Here is a 25,597-nt window from a genome sequence, read left to right as displayed (position 1 = left end):
CAGACTGCTGTGTGTGTGTGTGTGTGTGTGTGTGTGTTACGTTACTGTGTCCCAGACTGCTGTGTGTGTGTGTGTGTGTGTGTTACGTTACTGTGTCCCAGACTGCTGTGTGTGTGTGTGTGTGTTACGTTACTGTGTCCCAGACTGCTTGTGTGTGTGTGTGTGTGTGTTACGTTACTGTGTCCCAGACTGCTGTGTGTGTGTGTTACGTTACTGTGTCCCAGACTGCTGTGTGTGTGTGTGTTACGTTACTGTGTCCCAGACTGCTGTGTGTGTGTGTTACGTTACTGTGTCCCAGGGCTGCAGTCTGTGTGTGTGTGTGTGTGTGAGAGACGTTACTGTGTCCCAGACTGCTGTGTGTGTGTGTGACGTTACTGTGTCCCAGGCTGCTGTGTGTGTGTGTGTGTGTGTGTGTGTGTGTTACTGTGTCCCAGGCTGCAGTCTGTTCACACGCGCACTCGCGCGTGCAGACACACACACAATGTGACCAATGTCAGAGTAGCAACTAATCCCTTCCTGGCAACTCCGTGTACACTCTAACCAGGAGACTTTAGGCAGTGGCCATCTATTTGCCAGCTCTCAGAACTTGAGGAGAGTAAGCACGTTGTGTAGGCAGAGCAATGAGATGAACGATGGTTCGTAAAAGTGTGGGGAAAAGATCGAGGCAAACCCTTAAAGGGTTTAAATCTCACGTCAATAGTTGGTGTGATTCAATTAAATCCGAAACTATCACCAATTCTTCTTCCTTTTAAAAAAAAAACCCTGGTTCGTTGATATGCTTTTAATGAAGGAATTCTGCTGTTCTCGACTGGTCTGACCTACATGTGACTCCAGATTGTACACCATGGCTGAGTCTTACAACAAAAACTGAAATTGCTGCTGAAACTCAGCAAGTAAATATTGGGCAGGGGCAATGGGTGTGGGTGGGTTACTCTTCGGAGGTTCTATGTGGACTTGATGGGCCGAAGGGCCTATTTCCACACTGTGGAGAATCTAATCTCATCTAAATGTAACAGCATTGGTGGGACGAAAACAGAGTTAACAGGAGTTCAGTGACTTCACCACAACTGGATGTCGTTGGATTTGAAATGTTAACTTTGTTTAATGGAGTCTCAGAGTCATACAATACAGAAACAGACCCTTCAGTCCAACTCGTCCATGCTGACCCAGTTCCCCAAACTAAACTAGTCCCACTTGCCTGTGTATGTCCTTCTAAACCTTTCCTATTGAAGTACCTGTCTAAATTTTATTTTAAATGTTGTAACTGCACCTACATCTACTTCCTGTTAGTTGTGGAAGGGGTGACATCTGGTTTCTCTGTACCTACCCTGTCAAATCTTTGCCAAGATTGGCTGGGATATAGGTGTCACTCGCTGCCACCTCTAACCTGTCCTTGGAGTGTATCTCTCTCAGAAATCAGGCTCGGTTTCACAAATCATTGGCTCTGTTTGCGCACTAGAATTGCCCAAGGACCAATAGGAATTTGCATCAACCTTCAAATCGTAGAATCCGTACAGTACGAAAAGAGGCCATTCAGCCCATCAAGTCTGCACTGACTCTCCAAAGAGCATTCTTCCCCCTAAACCCAATGCCCCCACCCTATCCGTGACCTGATTTCCATGGCCAATCCACCAGCCTGCACATTTTTGGACGGTCAGGGCAATATTCCAATTCAATTTTACATTTCCCCCCAAGCCCCGGAATGCCACCATCTAATGTAGCCCACTCTTGACGTCACCACCACCTCCACACCCTTCCACCCAAAACAGTAGGCTGGGTTGAAAAATGCTGAGCCTTGTTGAATTTCATTGAAGCCTAAGGAGCTGTTTGGTGGAAAATTCTAGAAGCAGTTTGTAGACCCTCCACATTGTGGATGGGTATTTGAATAGGAAGGGTTTGGAGGGATATGGGCCGGGTGCTGGCAGGTGGGACTAGATTAGGTTGGGATATCTGGACCGAAGGGTCTGTTTCCGTGCTGTACATCTGTGATTCTATCTGAAACCATTTCTGTTTATGATCAAGTATTTACTGTCTTCGTGCTCAGAGCTGTATCAGCCAAATGACACTCAGCAAGCTCTCAAAGCCCAGTCAGACACTGACCAGGTGGTGTTCCTGCTTCTGATGTTAATTCAGGGAAAAATATTGGCCAGGTTACTGGGGCAAACTCACCTGCTCTTCAAAATAATGACTTTAAATCCATTTGAGTGGAGAGGGTTTGTGCGTCATTGAGAGACCATGCCTTTGACAGTGCAACCTCCCTCAATATTGGCTGTCTGCTGGTTCAGTGCATCCTGGAACCACACCAGGGCACGGGCCTGGATTGTGTACTCAAACACCAGACTTGTTGGAGAAACTCAGCAAGCCTGGCAGCGTCTGTGGAGAGAAAGCAGAGTTACTGTTTTGGTCCCAGTGACCCCACCCTCCAGAAGTCTAGTGATGAAACCCCAGGATGGACAAGAAGCCAGTATCAGAGGGATGCAGAGTTGATTGCTCACACTAACTCTGCTTCCTCTACTGATACTGCCAGACCTGCTGAGTTTCTCCAGCAACTTCTACTTTTGTTTCAGATTTTCAGCGTCCGTCATTCTTTGCTTTATTGGATACCCAAGTCTGCGGTAAGGGTTGAATCCACAGGCTGCGGTAAGGGTTGAATCCACAGGCTGCGGTAAGGGTTGAATCCACAGGCTGGTGGTTAAAAAGGTGAGTGTTGTTCCTATTGAGCTACAGGTAAGGTCCTCCGTTCTGTCTTTGATATCTGGGTCTGGGAAGAGAAAGGACTGTGTCTTGATTGTTTGCCGTGGACCTTACCCCTCATTCCAGGTTCCTAAGACTCTGGCTCAGTGACAGGTTCACACTCTGAACTCCACCTCCACTCAGTGCCAGTGCAATAGTATCCAGCAGTTTACATTTGTATAGTGCCTTTAATGTAAACCTCAAAAGCTGTGTTCAGGCCCATGCCCTGGTGTGGTTCCAGGATGCACTGAACCAGCAGCACTGTTGATCCAAATGTGTCGGTGGGTTATGAGCTACCAGACGATGTGAGTAAAAAGTGAGGTCTGCAGGTGCTGGAGATCAGAGCTGAAAATGTGTTGCTGGTTAAAGCACAGCAGGTCAGGCAGCATCCAAGGGACAGGAAAGAAGGGCTCTGGCCCGAAACGTCGAATTTCCTGTTCCTTGGATGCTGCCTGACCTGCTGTGCTTTAACCACCAGACGATGTGACCAAACTCTTGCTCAAAGGGGTTGAATTTGAGAGACAGATTAAGTAAAGGAAAAGGAGGGATGTTTTGGGAGACAGTTCTGCAGTTGGAGGGCCAGGCACCGATGGTGGAGTGATAAGAATAGACAATGCACAGGAGACCCAAACTGGACAAATGTAGAAATCTCTAAGTTGGCAGGAAGTTACAAATGAGAGAGGGGTGAGGCCACGCTGGGATTTGAAAAGCAGGATGATCGTTTCGAAGCTGAGCTGTTTCTGGTCTGGAAGCCACATGATGATCGTTGATCACCGTGGGAGAGTGGGACTTGACGTAAGTGAGGATTAGAACAACACCAGGCTATTGGTGAAGCTCTGATTTCTATCACTGCTTGGGTATGCTGGAAAGGTAGTGTCTGAAGGTAACAAACACCTGTATGAGGGTTTCAGCAGCAACTCCATAGGGACAGAGGGGAGTCGGGCAATTGGACTGTGGAGGGAATTGGGAGCTGGTGAAGCGACTCAGCAGAGCAGCTCAAAATCAAATGTGAAACTCACAGTGAATAATCAGCTTGTACCTCAACCTTTTCCCATCACTGGGTATAGGGACTGGGTTTTAGATTAGATTAGATTAGATTCCCTACAGTGTGGAAACAGGCCCTTCGGCCCAACCAGTCCACACCGACCCTCCGAAGAGTAACCCACCCAGACCCATTTCCCTCTGACTAATGCACCTAATGCTACAGGCAATTTAGCATGGCCAATTCACCTGACCTGCACATCTTTGGACTGGGGGAGGAAACTGGAACACCCGGAGGAAACCCACGCAGACACGGGGAGAATGTGCAAACTCCACACAGTGAGTTCCGCACAGACAGTTGCCCAAGGCTGGAATCAAACCCGAGTCCCTAGCGCTATGAGGCAGCAGTGCTAACCACTGAGCAACTATGCTGCCTCACACCGTGTTGGTATCTAGGGAATGAAATTTATGCCATTTTTAGTGTCACCATAGTTATAGAGAGCCATAGAAAGGGGCTCTGTTGTCCATTGTGTCTGCACTGGTCACAGCTAGATAGGATAATGAAGAAAGCATTTGGTGTGCATGCCTTTATTGGTCAGAGTATTGAGTACAGGAGTTGGGAGGTCAGTTAGGAGGATGTACAGGACATTGGTTAGGCCACTGTTGGAACACTGTGTGCAATTCTGGTCTCCTACCTATCAGAAGGATATTGTGAAACTTGAAAGGGTTCAGAAAAGATTTACAAGGATGTTGCCAGGGTTGGAGGATTTGAGCTATAGGGAGAGGCTGAACAGGCTGGGGCTGTTTTCCCCGGAGCGTCGGAGGCTGAGGGGTGACCTTATAGAGGTTTATAAAATCATGAGGGGCATGGATAGGGTAAATAAACCAGAGTGGTGACGTCCAAAACTACAGGGTTTAGATTTAGGGTGAGGGAAAAGATTGAAAAGGGATCAAAGGGGCAACTTTTTCACACAGAGGGTGGTGCGTGTATGGAATGAGCTGCCAGAGGAAGTAGTGGAGGCTGGTACAATGACAACATTTAAAAGGCATCTGTTTGGGTATATGAATAAGAAGGGTTTACAAGGATATGGGCTAAGTGCTGGCAAATGGGACTAGATTAATTTTGGATATCTGATCGGCACGGTGGCACAGTGGTTAGTACTGCTGCCTCCCAGCACCAGGGACCCGGTTCAATTCCTGCCTCAGGCGACTGTCTGTGTGGAGTTTGCACGTTCTCCCCGTGTCTGTGTGGGTTTCCTCCGGGTGCTCCGGTTTCCTCCCACAGTCCAAAGATGTGCGGGTCAGGTGAATTGCCCATAGTATTAGGTGAAATGGTAAATGTAGGGGTATGGATGGGTTGCACTTCGGCGGGTCGGTGTGGACTTGTTGGGCCGAAGGGCCTGTTTCCACACTGTAAGTAATCTAATATTTAATAATGAGTTAGACTGAAGGGTCTTTTTCAGTGCTGTACGTCTCTGACGCTATGGTCAAAACAGCCACCTAATTATTTTAATCTCATTTTTTCAGCACTTGGCCCCTGACCTTGGTATTATAAGTGTCCACTCTGACTGTGACATACATAGTATGAGGGTTTCTGTCTTTACCACCCTGACAGACAAGGAGATCCACTGGGCTTTAGTCTTCCCAATGTTTAATCTGGGGGGAATTTGAACTGATCCAAAACTCTGTTGGGGTACAGGAGCGGCTGGGAGTTTCTGGAGGGTAGCTGCCTGTTGTTGGGTATTGGGTCAGGGGCTGGGGCTGGGGGTGTGTGGGGGGTGTGAGGGGGATGAGAGAGGGGTGTGAGGGGAATGTGAGGGAGGTGTGGGGGGGATGTGAGGGAGGTGTGGGGGGGGTGTGTGGGGGGTGTGGGGAGGATGTGAGGGAGGGGTGAGGGGGATGTGAGGGAGGTGTGGGGGAGATGTGAGGGAGGGGTGAGGGGGATGTGGGGGGGTGTGAGGGAGGGGTGGGGGAGATGTGAGGGAGGGGTGAGGGGGATGTGGGGGGGTGTGAGGGAGGGGTGAGGGGGATGTGAGGGAGGGGTGAGGGGGATGTGAGGGAGGGGTGAGGGGGATGTGGGGGGATGTGGGGGGGTGTGAGGGAGGGGTGAGGGGGATGTGAGGGAGGGGTGAGGGGGATGTGAGGGAGGGGTGAGGGGGATGTGAGGGAGGGGTGAGGGGGATGTGGGGGGGTGTGAGGGGGATGTGGGGGGGGGTGAGGGGGATGTGAGGGAGGGGTGAGGGGGATGTGAGGGGGATGTGAGGGAGGGGTGAGGGGGATGTGGGGGGGTGTGAGGGGGATGTGAGGGGAGGTGTGGGGGGGATGTGAGGGAGGGGGTGAGGGGGTGTGTGGGGGGGATGTGAGGGGAGGTGTGGGGGGGATGTGTGGGGGGTGTGAGGGGGATGGCTGTGGAACAGGGAGGGTCAGTTTGAGATATTTTCCTCCTCGGTCACCATCTGGCTCTGAGTCACGGACACTACCCACTCCATCCCAACTCCAGCGGCCAGCCCCGGCCGCGATCGCGTTTGATTGGTCAGACCTCAGGGTTGATTGGCTGAGTGGGGTCATGTGACCTCATTCAGCCAATCACCATCAGCCTCCCGCGGTCACAACAAAGAGGAATAAAGATCCGGCGGCGGCTGCGCCCCTTTAAGGCTCCGAGCGGGGGATCCCTTTAAGAACCGCCCCCTCTCCCCCGTCTCTCCGTCTCCGTCTGCGGCTCCGGGACTGGCCCCGGGGGGCGGTGAACCGGAGAGGAGCCGGAGCAGCAGGTAACACCCTCCCGGCCCCGGCCCCCGGCCCCCGGCCAATGTATCCATCCCCTTGTTACTTTGTATCAGTTTCTGGGAGATTTGTGTCCGTTTGAGTTACTTTGTTGCCGATCAGTTTCAGTTTGTATCCCCCTCCCTCCCTCCCTCCCTCCATCTCCCCCTCCCTCCCTCCCTCCCTCCATCTCCCCCTCCCTCCCTCCCTCCCTCCATCTCCCCCTCCCTCCCTCCCTCCCTCCATCTCTCCCTCCCTCCATCTCTCCATCTCTCCCTCCCTCCATCTCCCCCTCCCTCCCTCCATCCCTCCATCCCCCCGCCTCCTCCCTCCATCTCCCCCCCCGCCTCCTCCCTCCATCTCCCCCCTCCCTCCCTCCATCTCCCCCCTCCCTCCCTCCATCTCCCCCTCCCTCCATCTCCCACCCGCCTCCTCCCTCCATCTCCCCCCCCGCCTCCTCCCTCCATCTCCCCCCCCGCCTCCTCCCTCCATCTCCCCCCCCGCCTCCTCCCTCCATCTCCCCCCTCCCTCCCTCCATCTCCCTCCCTCCATCTCCCTCACGTGCACACTCTCTCTCCCTCCCTCTGTGGGGATCACTGCAGCATCACCCCCGGGCCAGGCTGGGGGTTGTGAGAGGTGTCAATGTCACACCCACCCAAATCTCCAGCCCTCTGGGCCAGGGCTGCTGCGGGAGGGAGGGCGTCAGGAGGAAGCGGAGGCCATTCAGCCCATCAAGTCTGCCTCACCAAGCCCGGGGTCTGAGGACTGGAGGAGAGAATGACCACACTGAGCACTAGGTGCCTGTTCCCACTGTCAAATATCCCAGCAATGTCCTCACCCTCTTTCCCCCTCCCCAGAAGATTCAGCTCATTTAACACTTGGTAGGCCATGCGTTAGTTAAGACCCTTTCAGCTGTCACCCCTGTACTCTCTCACCTACATTACTCCCAGACGACAACTCCCATTTCAAATGGGTTTGCCCCAAAGTCTAACACAATGTTCCCATTTCCCTTCAATCCTCAAATTGTGGCTAGCTGTCCTGGATACCACCCTCTGGAATTCCCTAAACCCCTCCAATTCATTGGCCAACCCTTCACTCACCTGGCTAAATACCCTTTGATGTGGCTCAGGGTCCATTTTCTCTGTGTCTATTAAGTGGAAGGTGCTATATAAATGCAATTAGCTGTATATTTCTAGGAAGCTTCCAGTTGCTGGAGTAATGAAGGTACAGGAAGCATCAGCACAGGCCGAGTGCCCCAGTGCAGGGTCCCATCCTGCTCGCGGTCAGTGAGACTGTCATGCAAGGCCTCCATTTCCCCTCTGAGGGTGAAAAATCGAACGGTTGCTGTTTTGAAGTTGGAGTTATCTATCCATGATGTCTGACCAATGTCCAGGAGGGAGCCAAGGTTGCATTCCAAACACACCCTACTCAGCATCATATTCCCATGAGTGAGAGTTTACTGTGCACAAATCAGATTTCATATTTCCTACACTGCTCCCCATCCAACATTCCCAGGACAGGGACAGCACGGGGTTGGATACAGAGTAAAGCTCCCTCTACACTGTCCCCATCCAACCCTCCCAGGACAGGGACAGCACGGGGTTGGATACAGAGTAAAGCTCCCTCTACACTGTCCCCATCCAACCCTCCCAGGACAGGGACAGCACGGGGTTGGATACAGAGTAAAGCTCCCTCTGCACTGTGCTAATGGTTCAATGCTAAAGTTGGATTCTTGTTTTGAAAGTTAATTCATCTGTTTAATTTGCATATCGTTAATCTGTCAGACTTGTTTCTTTTCTTAATCGGAAATAATTTTTGCAGAATGACTGTGACCACATTGACTTCCTCCCCGGGTGAATGTACTTGGGGCCAGAGGAACTGGTGAACCCATTGCAGCACCGTTCAGGGAGGGGACTCTGATTCATCAGAGTGAGATTGGGCCAAGGGCAGCCCTCAAAGGCTTGATTTGTATTCCCTTGGATGTGGAATGTCATGGGATAATAAACCGATGTTTGAGCAATCAAAGGATTCACAACTGATACAGAGAGTGGTTCTGCAGGGGGAGGCGTGTGTGTGTGGGTGTGTGTTACTGCGTCCCACGCTGCAGTGTGTGTGTGTGTGTTACTGTGTCCCTGGCTGCGGTGTGTGTGGGGGGGTGTGTGTGTGTGTTACGGTGTCCCAGGCTGTGGGCTGCAGTGTGTGTGTGTGTTACTGTGTCCCAGGCTGCAGTGTGTGTGTGTGTTACTGTGTCCCTGGCTGCGGTGTGTGGGGGGGGATGTGTGTGGGTGTGTTACTGTGTCCCAGGCTGCAGTGTGGGTGTGTTACTGTGTCCGAGGCTGCTGGGTGTGTGTGTGGGTGTGTTACTGTGTCCCAGGCTGCTGGGTGTGTGTGTGGGTGTGTTACTGTGTCCCAGGCTGCTGGGTGTGTGTGTGGGTGTGCTCCTGTGTCCCATGCTGCAGTGTGTGTGTGTGGGTGTGTTACTGTGTCCCTGGCTGTGGTGTGTGTGGTGGTTGGGGTGGGGGGCTGTGGGTGAAAGCCCAGAAAGCAAGGACAGTGCCTGAAAATTCCAACATTCTGCCACTACTTCACACAGCCCACCAGACGTGTGCGCGCGCGCACACACACACACACACACACACACACACACACACACACACGCGCTCTGATGGATCTGAATTGTAGAGCAGTCCTATCCCTCAGGGTCTTTGAGACAGTAATGGTGAGATGACTTTGTGAGTCACTGTAATCCTTGCAGACTGGGTCACCCACTCAGGGAAGGCCTTTTCCCAGAAATCTGCATCAGAGCCCCGGACATGACAGTGCAACGGCACTGAGTCTGTGACTCATTGGTAGAATGACAGCATAGACTCATAGGGCTGAATGGCCTCCTGTTTCCATTCTCCATGGATCTTGTCAGCATCCGTGTGGTACAGGCACATGCCAGGATTGTGACCCGGAAGTTCTGTCACTCGTGGCTCAGTGAGTAAACCTGCCACAGCTGGCAAAGAGCAGCGCTGAGGGAGGGTCAGTGCTGAGGGAGTGGGCACTGTCGGAGGGTCAGTGCTGAGGGAGTGGGCACTGTCGGAGGGTCAGTGCTGAGGGAGTGGGCACTGTCGGAGGGTCAGTGCTGAGGGAGCGCCGCACTGTCGGAGGGTCAGTGCTGAGGGAGTGGGCACTGTCGGAGGGTCAGTGCTGAGGGAGCGCCGCACTGTCGGAGGGTCAGTGCTGAGGGAGCGCCGCACTGTCGGAGGGTCAGTGCTGAGGGAGCGCCGCACTGTCGGAGGGTCAGTGCTGAGGGAGTGGGCACTGTCGGAGGGTCAGTGCTGAGGGAGCGCCGCACTGTCGGAGGGTCAGCGCTGAGGGAGCGCCACATTTTTCAGGAGCTGTGTGGAGGAAATGCTCACTTGGTACTGCATTGATGTGTCCACCTAGGGCTGTTGAACTCTGAAATCAGTTTGGGACCCTGAACTCTGAGTGTGAGGTGAGAGCTGTCTCCAGAGCAGGCACTCTGCGGCTGTCCCTCAAAACAGAAGCTGAACTTTGCTGACATTTGGGGCAAGTTACATTTCAGTGAATAGGAAAGTTTCTAAGGAATATGTGAAATGATAACCTTCGAGATGGCTCAGTGGTTAGCACTGCTGCCTCAAAGCACCAGGGTCCTGGGTTTGATCCCCACCTCAGCTGACTGTCTGTGTGGAGTTTACACATTCTCCCCGTGTCTGTGTGGGTTTTCTCCGGGTGCTGCGGTTTCCTCCCACAGTCCCAAAAAACATGAGCAGGCCTATTGTATTAGCCATGCTAAATGGTGCATCGTGTTGGGTCCATTAGTCAGGGGAAATGGGACTGGGTGGGTTTCTCTTTGGTGGGTCAGTGTGGACTTGTTGGGCCAAATGGCCTGTTTCCACACTGTAGGGAATCAAATCTAATAACTACTTGTTCCTCAAGGATTGATCCACTGAGTGAGTAAGTTTTTAATTTAAACAATAAAACACTTCATTCCTTGTACACCAGTGGGGTGGAGGGTGTGTGTATGCTAATGGACAGGCAGAGTCACCACATTGGATACACCCAACATATGGAATCTTTAACGGTGAACTCTGTTAAAGTCAAGGTCAAAAGCAACATCCTCCTCCTTTCCAAAAGGAAGTTGAACTGTTTACGCTAACAGTGAGCCAGCGAGTCTCTGACAGGCAGGTGCTTACCTCAGCTTTCTCAGGAGTTGTTACCCACTGGCCACAGTCGTCATTGAGATTGTCTGTCTGTCATTGCTATTTGTTTTCATCTTTTTGTGCACAATGCAACCCAAGAGGAGTGGGATAATGCTGGGAAAGTGGAGCCAATCTGATTTGTCCTTGGTTGCTTGCGTGTAGTATGTTTTGTATGGACCTGTGAGGCTCTTCATTCTGAGCATGCTCCTGGGGAATGGTGTTGCCCCGTGTGGAAGCTTGACAGTTTTGAACCTGCATTCATTGGCCACCTTGTGGACCACTGTGACAATCCGCATCAGGAACATGGAGCCCTGTTCCAGCTGGACCTGCCGCACTGGCAGCATCAGACTACAACCAGGCAATCTCATTGCATTTGTTTCCAAACCCCCCCCCCCCTGTCGCTCTACTCAGGTCAAATATCAGACAGGGAACCTCAGCTTTGGTCTTTGGGGTCATGTGCTTTTACCCTGATGTATTTGGCAACACATTTCTGGTCAAGGCTGACTACAAGCCATTGAGGATGACTTAATAAAACACTGCTGACCACTGGAAGCCCAGACTGCAGCATCTGCTGGTGAAGATCTGACCAAGGGTCAGTGTGAACCAAGTCACCCCCTCACACCCCCTCCCAATCCATTGACAACAGAAGCTGGAGTCGTGGATCTGGGAGGTGACCTTGTGATGTTGATATTGACCAGGTATATTTGACGTGACACAAATACAGCAGCTTCTAGAACCTGACAGCCAGACGTTCCACGCCACAGAGGCTATGGATGACATGGGTAAGGATTCAACCCAGCATGTTCACTCACTCACTCACACACATTCCCTCCTCAGTTTTGAGCTTAGGACTCATAGCTTCCTCATCAATGAGCATCGCTTCATACTTACAGCCATCCTCCCGTAGTTCCTCAGTGTCTCCTCCTTGGTTTGTCCAGTAACTCTTTCTGGAAAGTTTCCGTGGAGGTGGATGGGATTACTAACTCCAGTCTGTTTCCCAGCTCCCCAGCTGAATAAAGCACTGACCCCCCCAAACTCTCTGCTGTGCATCTGCTCACAAAATGGTCAATGGTCTCTGTAGGGTCTGGTGCAAATGACATTGGCCAGACCTAAACCTAGACACCGTGACTCTGGACGTGATTCCAAACAGAATGTGAAATGTTTAAATAATTTATCCATCAAGTGGAGGTGAATTCTTAGAGACAAAGAAGAATATGATGTCTATGGCTGATTTGAGAGTATTGGAAATTGATTGAAATAAGCAACATAGAATTCTGCAATGTCACAGCAGATCAGAAGATTAGACAATTATCTCTAATGGATAAATAAGGAAGAGGAAACTAGAAGCTGTCAGACTGGAGGCCTGTGACTAGTGGAGGCCTGTGACTAGTGGAGGCCTGTGACTAGTGGAGGCCTGTGACTAGTGGAGTGCTTCGGGGTCAGTGCTGGGCCCGTTGCTGTTTGTTATCTGTATCAATGATTTGGATGAGAATGTACAAGATATGATTAGTAAGTTTGCAGATGACACTCAAATAGATGGCATCATGGACAACGAGGAGGGTGATCAGAAATTGCAGCAGGACTTTGATCAGCTGGGGACGTGGGTTGAGAAATGGCTATTGGAATTTATTAGATATGTATGAGGTCTTGCATTTTAGCAAGTCAAATCAAAACAGAACTTTCATGGTGAGGCCTTAAGGAGTGTAGTGGAGCAGAGGGAGCTTGGAGTTCAGGTGCATGGTTCTCTGAAAGTGGAGTCCCAGGTAGACAGGGCAGTGAGGAAGGCTTTTGGCACACTGGCCTTCATCAGTCAGGGCACTGAGTATAGAAGTTGGGAAGTTATATTGCAGTTATACAGGACGTTGGTGAGGCCGCACTTGGAGTATTGTGTTCAGTTTTGGTCACCTTACTATAGGAAGGATGTTATTAAACTGGAAAGAGTGCAGATGAAATTTACAAGGATGTTGCCTGGACTCAATGGCCTGAGTTACAGGGAGAGGTTGGAAAAAATTAGCATCTTAGCGAGTAGGAGACTGAGGTGGGATCTTATAGAGATGTATAAGATCATCAGAGGCTTGGATGGGGCAAATGTACTCAGTCTTTTTTCCAGGGCTGGGAAGAATTCGAGGGGAAAGAATAAAAGGAAACCTGAGGGGCAACATTTTTACCCAGAGGGTGGTACGTATATGGAAGGAGCTGCCAGTGGAAGGGGTTGAGGCGGGTACATTAACAACATTTAAAAAGTAATTGACAAATACATGGATAGGAAAGGATTGGAGGGATATGGGCCAAGTGCAGAGAAATGGGGTTTGAGTGGATGGAGATTCTGGTCAGCATTTTGTGAGCAGATGCACAGCAAAGAGTTTGGTCAGTGCTTTATTCAGCTGGGGAGCTGTTAGGGCCAAAGGGCCGGTCTCCCTGCTGTAGGACTCTATGACTCTCTGAAGGTGAGGAAATAGATTTTGAAGCAGCTACTTAAAAATAGATTTATTATTGTCACGTACCTGTTTAGTGTGCAGTACAGGCAGATCATACCATACAAGTGCATCAGGGTAATAGAACAGAGTGAGGACTCCAGTGTTAGGGCTGCAGAGAAAGTGCCCAGACAGCGAGATCAACATTAAATCTGAAATTGGAGAGGTCCATTCGAAAGTCTCATCACTGTGGGGAAGAAGCTGTTCTTCAACCTGTTGCAATGTGAATTTAAGCTTTTTTATCTTCTCCCTGATGGGAGGTTGGAGGGGAGTATAACCTGGGTAGGAGGTGCTGTTACCGATCCTTACTGACTGTGACCTCTGGGTCAGGAGGTCAAGGATCTAGTTGCAGAGAGCAGAGCAGAGACCTAGGTCTTGAAGCTGAGAGATTAGTTTGGTTGGGATCATAATGTTAAAGGCAAAGTCAATAAGTGGAAGTTTGACATGGTTATCCTTATTATCCTGGAGTTCCAGGGATGAGCATAGGGCTAGGGAGATAGTGTATTCTGTGGACGAGTTGTGTCTGTAGGCAAATTGCCTGAGGTGAAGGCAGGTTGGGAGCTGGAGTTGGTGTGAGCCATGACTAATCTCTCGAAGCACTTCATAATGATGGAGGTCAGAGCCACCAGGCGGCAGTCATCGAGACACGTTGCATGTGCTTTCTTTGGTACCGGGATCATGTTGGCCTTCTTGAAGCAGATGGCGACTTCAGATCGTAGCAAGGAGAGATTAAAGATGTCAGCGAATAATCTCACCAGATGGTCAGCACAGGGTCTGAGTGCAAGGCTGGGGACTCCCTTTGGGCCAATCCCTTTCTGTGGGTTCACTTTCAACAAAGCCAATCTAACATCTGCAGCAGTGACTGAGGGAACAGGAGCATCTGAGGCTGCCAGGGCAGGAGACAGTGTTTCACTGACCAATTTGAACTGAGTGTGAAATGCATTGAGCACATTGGGGAGGGATGGATGTTTGTCCACTGCTCTGTTCTGCTTCACTTTGTAGCAGGTTCTATCATGTAGGCCCCGCCACAGATAGCGGGTTGTCCGTGTGGTTAGCCTGGGTCTCTAGCTTGCCTCTTGGCATCGGTAATGACCCTCTGGAGGTTGGTACCTGGATTTCCCGTAAAGGTCAGGGTCCTCTGACTTGAATACCACAACAGGACATCAGTAGGTGATGGATCTCCTGGTTCATCTATAGCTTCCAGATGGGAACATTCGGAATAACGTCACTGGCATCCAGTCCACTGTACACTTGCTAACAAGGTCTGTAATAGAATTTACAACAACTTTCAAGGGAACGGTAAGTAAAGTGAGCATTACTCTCTACAGAGTGAGTCTGGCCAACTAATGATGGAAAGTCAGGAAATGGCAGATGAAGTGAATCAGGACTTTGCCCCTTGTCTTCACCGTAAAGGATAAAAATGATGATTTCTGAGATGTTACGAATCAGAAGATGAGATGGAATGAAGTGTTTAATACAATCAAAATCACCAGAAAAGTTAGAGAAAATTATTTGAACTGAAATCTAAGCGGTCCTTGGCCCTGACAGGTATTATATCCTCGGACATAAGGAGCTGCTGAGGTTATAGATTGGTTATAGAATTTTCTAAACTTCCCTGAAAAGGTCCCATTAAATTGGAAAATGACTTCTCTGCTCAAGAAGGGAGACAGAAAGCAGGAAGCTGCAGGCCAGGTAGCATCTGTCAGAGGAAATACACTCAAATCTAGAATCCTCCAACATTTTATTAGGAGGCAGAGGATGGGATTAAATGGGTTGGGTTTTAATTTATCACAGATCAGTGAGACTATATTTACTTACAGTCTACATAAACAACACGGGCAAAACTGAATGTACAGTTACTAAGTTTGGTAATGATACGATGATGAGTAAAAAAGCAAGTTGCTCAGAGGACACGGAGGCTGCGATAGGATTTTGAGGTTACAACAGTGGGCAAAGATCTGTAAATGGAGTATAGTGTAGGAAATTGACAGGAGGATTAGACAAACACAGTATCATTTACGTGGAGAGAGATTGTAGAACTCTGAGAACGATCAGGGTGTCCTGGGACATGAACCACAGAAAGTTCGTCTGTAGGAGCTACAAGTATTAGGAAGGTGAATGGAATGGTCTTGATTGAAAGGGGAATGGATATAACTGAGAGGTGTTTCATTACAGTTGCATGGGGCATTAGCACAAACACATCTGCAGCACCATATTCAACTCTGGCCTCGTCTTCTAAACGGATGCAAATGCATCAGAAACAGTTCAGAGGACATTTACTCGACTGAATCCTGGGATGAGGGAGTCAGACAGAAAGGTTAGACAGACTGTATCCATCAAAGCTTAGAAGAAAGAGAGGACTTTACTGAAATGTGCAAGATTCCGAGGGTGCTCGTGGTTGATGAAAGGATGTTTCCTCCTTGTTCAAGAGTCCAGAACGACGAGACTCCGTGTCAGTCTCCGTGTTTGGCATTTACAACGGAGATTATCAGGAATCTCTTCTGTTGCAGAGCCATGAGGGTGATGGAAGCAGGCAGCCACTGAGTACCAGTGGGGCCAAGGTGGAGAGACTCTACCCTAATGGGGGCCCCTGAGGTTACTTGGGGGGGAGCTGAGGACTGAATCAATCAGCCATGATCCCACAGAATGGTGGAGCAGGCTGGAGGGCCGAATGGCCTACCTCTGCACCGAGTTAGTATGTTCTTCCTGATTGTCATGAGCTCTATTTTAATCTCTCAATCACCACCCACAGCTGTTGAGCAGGTTGTTATCAGGTGACTGTTTATGGGATCTTGCTGTGTACACTTTGTCTTGTCACACATTGGCTGCAAAGTGCTTTGGGATAGCTGAAGTTGTGCAAGGTGCTATAGAAATGAAAGCTGTTTCTCTGCTTTGAATGGCATTGAAGCCCCTATGTTAGGGTTATATGAATGTTTGTTGTACAAACCCCCCCACCTTTCACTCGGGTTGTGATTTCTCTCTCTGTCTGTCTCTGCCCTGCCCCAGGTGGAGGATGGAGCAATGCCTTGCTGCTGAGGGCCTGAGTATTGTACGTGGAGGGAACAAACTCGTCAATTTTGGGTAAGGGACATCTGAGATTCCAGCTTCCACCCCTCGCTCCTTCCAAGGGCACTGAGCCCCAGGGGAGTGGGGTGGGGTTAATCACTCCTCTCCTAACACATCCACCTGGCCACTAGATGCCACTGGGATATTTGACCACAGAGGCATCACAGACATGTCAGTTGTTATTCTAACCAAGTAGGAACATTGCCATGGGAGCACCGGGCGGGGGGGGGGGGGGGACTATCACTGTCGGGATGTTTAATCAGCAACTCCAGGTGAATCCCGATCGAGTTGGAAGGTGACAGCCCATCGTGCCTGGAGTAGGAGGCACAGACATTGGGTTTGGGATGGAGTTACACAGCATCCTGTGAGGAGGATCATTTCAACGCAGCGATGTTATTGGTGGATGGTCAGGTGGGGGTGGAGCTGAGCTGGGAGCCGGGAGCCTGAGTACATTGGATCAGTATTCTCCAGAGTTTAGACAAATGAAAGGGTCTCATAGATTCAGACAATTCAGAAACAAATCATCCGGGCAACCAGATATTCCAACCCAATCTAGTCCCACCTGCCAACACCCGGTCCATATCCCTCCAAACCCATCCAGATGCCTTTTAAATGCAGTAATTGTACCAGCCTCCACCACATCCTCTGGCAGCTCATTCCATACACGTACCATCCTCTGTGTGAAAAAGCTGCCTCTTAGGTCTCTTTTATGTCTTTCCCCTCTCACCCTAAACCTATGCCCTCTAGTTCTGGACACCTCATCCCAGGGAAAAGCCTTTGTCTATTTATCCTATCCAAGCCCCTCATAATTTTATAAACCTCTATAAGGTCACCCCTCAGTCTCCGACATTCCAGGGAAAACAGCCCCAACCTGTTAAGCCTCCCCCTGTAGCTCAAATCCTCCAACCCTGGCAACATCCTTGTAAATCTTTTTTGCAACCTCAAATTTCACAACATCTTTCCGATAGGAAGGAGACCAGAATTGCACGCAATATTCCAACAGTGGCCTAACCAATGTCCTGTACAGCTGCAACATGACCTCCCAACTCCTGTACTCAATACTCTGACCAATAAAGGAAAGCATACCAAACACCTTCTTCACTATCTTATCTACCTGCGACTCCACTTTCAAGGAGCTATGAACCTGCACTCCAAGGTCTCTTTGTTCAGCAACACTCCCCAGGACCTTACCATTAAGTGTATAAATCCTGCTAAGATTTGGTTTTCTAAAATGCAGCACCTCGCATTTATCTGAATTAAACTCCATCTGCCACTTCTCAGCCCATTGGCCCATCTGGTCCAGATCCTGTTGTAATCTGAGGTAACCCTCTTCACTGTCCACTACACCTCCAATTTTGGTGTCATCTGCAAACTTACTAACTGTACCTCTTTTATGCTCGCATCCAAATCATTTATATAAATGACGAAAAATAATGGACCCAGCACCGATCCTTGTGGCACTCCACTAGTCACAGGCCTCCAGTCTGAAAAACAACCCTCCACCACCACCCTCTGTCTTCTACCTTTGAGCCAGTTCTGTATCCAAATGGCGAGTTCTCCCTGTATTCCATGAGATCTGACCTTGCTAATCAGTCTCCCATGGGGAACCTTGTCGAACGCCTTACTGAAGTCCAAATAGATCACGTCTACCCTCATCAATCATCTTTGTTATTTCTTCAAAAAAACTCAGTCAGAATAGTGAGACATGATTTCCCACACACAAAGCCATGTTGACTATCCCGAAATCAGTCCTTGCCTTTCCAAATACAAGTAAATCCTGTCCCTCGGGATTCCCTCCAACAACTTACTCACCACCGAGGTCAGGCTCACTGTAATGTCTCCAGTATCTGCAGTTTGTTGTTTTATGTTATCAGTCATTTGTTAGAACACTTCCTCAGTCTGTGCACATCCTCCTGAATTCTTATCCTAACCTGCGCATGAATTACGACATCAACACATTTTGGTATTATTCAGAAACCGTTCCCTATCGCTAATTCCAGACTATTTCCAAATAAACAGGATCAGCAGATTCCAAACACACACCGCGGGGGACCCCACTATTCCAGCAGGAAAATATCAGGTCCTCGCTGCTCTCTGCCCGAGTTCAGATTGGAGTAGGCCATTCGGCCCTTTGAGGCCTCTCTGCTGTTCAATGATCTGACGTTCCTCATGTCCCTTTCTCCATAATCCTCCATTCCCAACTGATCACGTGATCACTGTTCTTTCAAACCTTGTGATTCAGTCTTACAAGGAAATCTGTTGTCATAAAGGTTTTGAAAATCACCAGTGACTGGGTTACTTTGTTCTCACTCATTAGCGAGAGATTCACTAATTGGAACTGGGTCCATTGTTCAGGGAAAAGAGGATTTGACGTGTAATCTGTGTGGAACTCAACGAGGAGAGAAGCAAGGGAGGGTGGGGGAGGGGGAGAGAGAGAAATGGACAAAGGCATTGAGAGAGAGAGAACAACAAAGAGAGACAGAGCGAGGCAGAGAATGGCAGAAAGTAATATGTGGAGAAAGGAGAGGCAGGCAGGGATATAGAAGAACAAAGAGGAGAGAATGCTGGAGGAAAGGAAGATGGGAGACAGATGGAGGTGGGGGTCAGAGTGGTGGAATGTTTGTTTTCACCGTCGGTGACCTCTGGCCAGTGTGGGGTGGGGGTTAGTTGCTGACCCATTGACAATGGTCACTTGGCTGGAATCGGGTGGACCCAGGACAGGGGGATCTGTCCGTGTGTGATCACACACTCCCTCAGACACTGTGTGATAAGGTGGGCACTGGCTAAACTTACCGAACCCCACAACCTTTTCCTGATTCACCTTGTCTCCATCTGACAGATCGCTGACCCTCACTGGGGTACAGTCCCACACACACTGACCCTCACTGGGGTACAGTCCCACACACACTGACCCTCACTGGGGTACAGTCCCACATACACTGACCCTCACTGGGGTACAGTCCCACATACACTGACCCTCACTGGGGTACAGTCCCACACACACACACTGACCCTCACTGGGGTACAGTCCCACACACACTGACCCTCACTGGGGTACAGTCCCTCACACACACACTGACCCTCACTGGGGTACAGTCCCACACACACTGACCCTCACTGGGGTACAGTCCCACACACACACACTGACCCTCACTGGGGTACAGTCCCACACACACTGACCCTCACTGGGGTACAGTCCCTCACACACACACACTGACCCTCACTGGGGTACAGTCCCTCACACCCACACTGACCCTCACTGGGGTACAGTCCCACACACACACTGACCTCACTGGGACACAGTCCCACACACACTGACCCTCACTGGGGTACAGTCCCACACACACACTGACCCTCACTGGGGTACAGTCCCCCACACACTGACCCTCACTGGGGTACAGTCCCACACACACACTGACCCTCACTGGGATACAGTCCCACACACACTGACCCTCACTGGGGTATACACACACACACTCAGGAACAATGGACTGACTGAAGAGACACAACAAACAGTGAGACAAACGGTCGTACCTATGATGATCAGAAAAAGACAAACACATAACCTCAACTCCAAGGAGAGGGAAGCACTGAAAGCACTAAGAAACGATAAGAACATAATCATACTACCAGCAGATAAAGGCAGAATGACTGTCATCCTAGACAAATCAGACTACATCAAAAAAGCACAACACCTACTAGCAGACACCAACACCTACCAAATGAAGGATTCTGACCCCACACCACAACTCACCAATAGAATAAATAACACTCTAAGGAATCTACAAAAAAACGGACAGATAACCAAAGCGGACCAGCAAAGAATGAAACCGGAAAGCAACAACACCCCCAGATTCTATGGACTACCCAAAGTACACAAACCAGACATCCCACTCAGACCTATAGTATCACTACCAGGGACATCAGCATACAAACTGGCCAAAGAACTACAACAGAAACTGAAATACCTGGTCAGCGGATCCAAACACTCCATACAATCAACACAGGAATTCTTGGACGCCATCAGGAATACACACATAGACAAAGAAGAAACCATGATCTCATTCGATGTGACGGCACTGTTCACTTCGATTGACAAAACCCTAGCCAGAGAAACAATAGCCAACCTACTGGACATACATAACAGAACACAGGAGGCGGAACCTATCAACAAAGACGGCATACTTAAACTACTGGACTGATGCCTCACTACACACTTTACATTCAACAATCAGATATACGAACAAATCAACGGAACACCCATGGGATCACCAATCTCGGGACTCATAGCAGAGGCAGTTATGCAAAGGTTAGAACAAACAGCCCGACCACAAATCCAACCCAAACTCTGGGTCAGATATGTCGATGACACTTTCGTAATCATCAAAAACACGGAAATAGAAAAAACACACCGGATCATCAACGACACACTCACAGGCATCCGGTTCACCAGAGAAGAGGAAAAGGATAGCCAACTCCCATTCCTAGACGTGTTAGTACAGAGAACACCGAACAGAGAATTCACCACAAGGGTACACAGGAAAGCAACACACACAGACCAAGTCTTAAACTATGAAAGTAACCACCCCAACACACACAAACGAAGCTGCATCAGGACACTATTCAAAAGGGCCACAACACACTGCAGTACACCAGAACTGCGAAAAGAGGAAGAGGAACACCTATACAAGATATTCGCCAAAAACGGATACCCGCGCAACTTTATCAACAGATGCCTAAGAGATAGACCACGGAACGAGGACATGCCACAACCAAAAGGACTAGCCACACTACCATACATCAGGAGCGTTTCAGAACTGACAGCCAGACTACTGTGACCCTTAGGACTCATAACGGCACACAAACCAACAGCCACGCTCAGACAACAACTTACTAGAACAAAGGAGCCAATACCCAACATGAGCAAAACTAATGTAGTTTATAAAATACCATGCAAGGACTGCACAAAACACTATATAGGACAAACAGGAAGACAGCTAACAATCCACATACATGAACATCAACTAGCCACGAAACGACACAACCAGCTATCCCTAGTAGCCACACACTCAGACAACAAGCAACATGAATTCGACTGGGACAACACTACTAGCATAGGGCAAGCCAGACAGAGAACAGCCAGGGAATTCCTAGAGGCATGGCATTCATCCACAAACTCCATCAACAAACACATCGACCTGGACCCAATATACCAACCACTACAGCGGACAGCTGAAACTGACACCCGGAAGCGGCAAGGACGGACCACTATAAATACCGGAAGAAACATCAAAGAAGCGTTTCACAGGAGGCTCCAAAGCATTGATGATGTCACCTAGCCAGGGGACGAAACGTTTGCAACAAAAACTTCCATCTCGGCGAACAGAACCACTACAACACACACACTGACCCTCACTGGGATACAGTCCCACACTCACTGACCCTTACTGGGATACAGTCCCACACACACTGACCCTCACGGGGGGTACAGTCCCCCACACACACCGACCCTCATTGGGGTACAGTCCCACCCACACTGACCCTCACTGGGGTACAGTCCCTCACACTGACCCTCACTGGGGTACAATCCCACACACACTGACCCTCACTGGAGTACAATTCCACACACGCTGACCCTCACTGGGGTACAATCCCACACACACTGACCCTCACTGGGGTACAGTCCCACACACACTGGTCCTCACTGGGGTACAGTCCCCCACACACTGGTCCTCACTGGGGTACAGTCCCCCACACACTGACCCTCACTGGGATACAGTCCCACACACACTGACCCTCACTGGGGTACACACACACACGCTGACTCTCACTGGGATACAGTCCCACATACACACTGACCCTCATTGGGATATGGGTCCAGCCCCTGTACTACAGGAAGATTTCTTCCCGTTTTTCCATTGTTGTTTCTGGTAGCTGTTGGAATTAGTGTCAGTGTCTATGAAGTGTCTGTTTCTGTCCCTCTCCACCCCACCCCCTCCCTCAGGCTGCATGTTGTGAGCTGGAATGTGGGGGCTGCTCCTCCTCCTGATGATCTCAGTAACCTGCTGCATTTGGATTGTCCGGGACGGGAGCCGGACATGTATGTGATCGGGTGAGTGGAGGATCTGTGATCGGGTGAGTGGAGGATCTGTGATCGGGCGAGTGGGGGATCTGTGATCGGGCGAGTGGGGAATCTGTGATCGGGCGAGTGGGGAATCTGTGATCGGGCGAGTGGGGATCTGTGATCGGGCGAGTGGGGAATCTGTGATCGGGCGAGTGGGGATCTGTGATCGGGCGAGTGGGGAATCTGTGATCGGGCGAGTGGGGATCTGTGATCGGGCGAGTGGGGAATCTGTGATCGGGCGAGTGGGGAATCTGTGATCGGGCGAGTGGGGATCTGTGATCGGGCGAGTGGGGATCTGTGATCGGGTGAGTGGGGATCGGGCGAGTGAGGATCAGGGAGTGGGTGAGTGGGGATCAGGGATCGGGCGAGTGGGGAATCTGTGATCGGGCGAGTGGGGATCGGGGATCGAGCGAGTGGGGATCAGGGATCGGAGATCCGATAATTGGGGTCAGAGAGGCAACTGGGTAATCTTTCTCCATCGGGTTTGATGGTGGGAGGGTTGGGAAGTGAAGTGTTTAACCCCGTCCCCCACCGCAGCCTCCAGCCCAGTGCAGGGTTTCTCAGTCCCACCACCCACCCACCCACCAAGACTGAACAATGATTGGTTGTGGAAGGGTTGCTGGGGTGACATGGTTGTTGTTGGGAAGGTGAGGATTGTTTGGGGTGGGGGTGGGGAGGGGAGGGGTAACTGTCATGAAGTGGGGTGTGGCTGGGGCAGGGGCTGTCGATGATCAGTGAGGGCCTAACTGGGACCTTTAGCTTGGGATAATGTGAGGTCTGAGCCAAAACTCTGAATGATTCTATTAGTTTACAGGAACTGAACTCGAAGCTCTCTTCGTTCCTCATTGACCTGGCTTTCCATGATGCGTGGACCATCCAGTTCACCAACTCACTGGCTCCACTCGGCTACGTTAAGGTAAGCAAGATCCCAGCAGCCAATCAGTGACCAGCAGGCTGGGCTGAGGCTTCATGGTAAAAAGTGAGGTCTGCAGATGCTGGAGATCAGAGTTGAAAATGTGTTGCTGGTTAAAGCACGGCAGGTCAGGCAGCATCCAAGGAACAGGAAATTCGACGTTTCGGGCCAGAGCCAGGGAACTGGAGGCAGCCCTGGTCAGATCCCAGTTGGAGATCCCACTGGGCTCAGTCTGGAGACCCTTCCCCCTCGGGTGGAGGGGAGATGGGGAGGAGCTGGAGAACTGACCTCCTCTACTGTACACACTGCACTCAAGGAGGGTGCTCAGTGAGAACTTTGCCATTGGCTTTCTGAGGGACGTGTGAGAGTGAGCCAGTTACTGGGACGTGCTCCAGCAGAGGGGTCAATATTCACAAGAAAAGTCTTTGGACATGAAATGGTAGCTTAGTACCTGTCTGCAGAGTGCTGCACGACTGGCTGAGTTTCTCCAGTATTTTCTGCATTTCTTGAAACAGCAGAGGGGATATTGCCGATACTCTCAGCCTGTCGCTCAGTCCAGGTCAGAGGTTACTGCTCACAAACTGGGCAGCACAGAAACCAAAACTCGCCACCTCGGGACAGGATAGGCCTAGAGTGGAATGGCTGAGTTTTTGCGAAGCTCTCGCTGATCCTGCGAGAGTGTTGGACGTCAGAATGAACAGTTAAATCCCCAGCCAGGCGGGCTCCTGGAGATTTCCCCCACCCAGCAATCCTTACCTGCCCGGGACATCTAGACAGGGGCAGGGTGGAGGAGGAGGCTGGGAACCCCTTGCTCAGGTGGATGTGAAAGATCCTACATCGTTGCTGTTCCCCAACAGCCGCAACAACTACTCGGACCCTTCCCAGGGTGACCACTCACTGTCCCCCCCCCAGGGTGACCACTCACTGTCCCCCCCTCCAGGGTGACCACTCACTGTCCCCCCCCCCAGGGTGACCACTCATTGTCCCCTCCCACCCCTTCCCACCCCAGGGTGACCACTCACTGTCCCCTCCCACCCACCCCTCCCCCAGGGTGACCACTCACTGCCCCCACCCACCCCCCAGGGTGACCACTCACTATCTCACACCCCTCCCTCAGGGTGACCACTCGCTGTCCACTCCCACTCCTCCCCCAGGGTGACCACTCGCTGTCCTCCCCCCCCCCCCCCCGTCCCACCTGGTGATAGATGGTGCATTTTGAACTGACTGGTAACAACTGTGGGGAGCGGAGGCAGCAAAGGGCCTGATCTCTGACCCCTCTCTTCCCAGATAACCTCCATCCGGATGCAAGGAGTCCTGCTGCTGATCTTTGTCAAGTGTCCACACCTGCCCTACATCCGGGACCTGGAGACAAACTACACACGGACCGGTGTGTTCGGATACTGGGTAAGTGAGCAGCGCAGGATCGTGGGAGATCTTCATCGACACTGTCTGTAAAATGGCCATCGTACTGCATCACCAGGAAACATTAGGGATAAAAATACTTACAGTGCTGGCCAGAATCCAGCTACATCCAGGGAGAGGGAGAAGTAGGAGATAAAGATAGAGCATGCATTTCTATAGAACCCTTTCATGGTGTCAGGACATCCTTATGAATATTGTAGGCTGTTAATGAAGTCTCTGTTTTAATGCGCAGCCAGCTCCCACATTGTGATAATCAGCAGGGACACTGTCCGTTAGCACTGACCCATTATACAGCAGCTCACTGACTGGTAACTGCAGTGTGTTCTGTCTGTATCTGTGCTGGTGGGACAGTCATTCCCACTGATACTGGGGAAGGCTTTGTAAAGAAATGTTTCCAAGCGGTTTGTACACAGCACCTGTGAGAGGCTGTTACTTCAGATGGTCTGAAATCCCATATTTAATCTGTAAATAGGATGAGGAAGTCCCGATTCCAGTCACTCTATCGGGATGTGAATTACAGCCAAGCTGCTACCTCCCTCCTGCTGGGATTTAACTCTCCAACTTCAATTTGAAAAATGACCCACCTCTGTCTGACACAGCCCCCCTTCCACCACACCCCGCACTCCATCTGATATGACCTCCCGTCTGGGGTGTGTGTGTGTGTGTGTGTGTGTGTGTGTGTCTGGGTGGGGTGTGTGTGTGTGTCTGGGTGGGGTGTGTGTGTCTGGTTGGGGTGTGTGTGTCTGGGTGGGGTGTGTGTGTCTGGGTGGGGGGGGTGTGTGTCTGGGTGGGGGTGTCTGGGGGGGGTGTGTGTCTGGGTGTGTGTGTGTGTGTGTCTGGGTGGGGTGTGTGTGTGTGTGTGTGTGTCTGGGTGGGGTGTGTGTGTCTGGGTGGGGTGTGTGTGTGTGTGTGG

At 50.6% G+C, this 25,597-nt stretch overlaps 1 protein-coding gene across 1 annotated transcript in view; it reads left to right on the top strand.

Annotated features, from left to right (window-relative positions):
• The first annotated feature begins 6,324 nt into the window (after window positions 1–6,324).
• The window catches only part of inpp5ka (inositol polyphosphate-5-phosphatase Ka), a 29,775-nt gene continuing 10,502 nt past the window's right edge, over window positions 6,325–25,597 (top strand). The window contains exons 1-5 of the mRNA XM_060847749.1: window positions 6,325–6,485; window positions 16,166–16,240; window positions 22,230–22,337; window positions 23,157–23,265; window positions 24,550–24,713. Coding sequence (XP_060703732.1) covers window positions 16,173–16,240; window positions 22,230–22,337; window positions 23,157–23,265; window positions 24,550–24,713 — 449 coding nt within the window. The 5' untranslated portion in view covers window positions 6,325–6,485; window positions 16,166–16,172. The remainder of the gene's footprint in view (window positions 6,486–16,165; window positions 16,241–22,229; window positions 22,338–23,156; window positions 23,266–24,549; window positions 24,714–25,597) is intronic.

Source organism: Hemiscyllium ocellatum, chromosome 31 (assembly GCF_020745735.1).
Source record: "Hemiscyllium ocellatum isolate sHemOce1 chromosome 31, sHemOce1.pat.X.cur, whole genome shotgun sequence".
In the NCBI taxonomy this organism is placed as follows: domain Eukaryota; kingdom Metazoa; phylum Chordata; class Chondrichthyes; order Orectolobiformes; family Hemiscylliidae; genus Hemiscyllium; species Hemiscyllium ocellatum.
The sequence above is the reverse complement of the archived record's forward strand: the minus strand, read 5'-3'. Positions and strand labels throughout refer to the sequence as shown.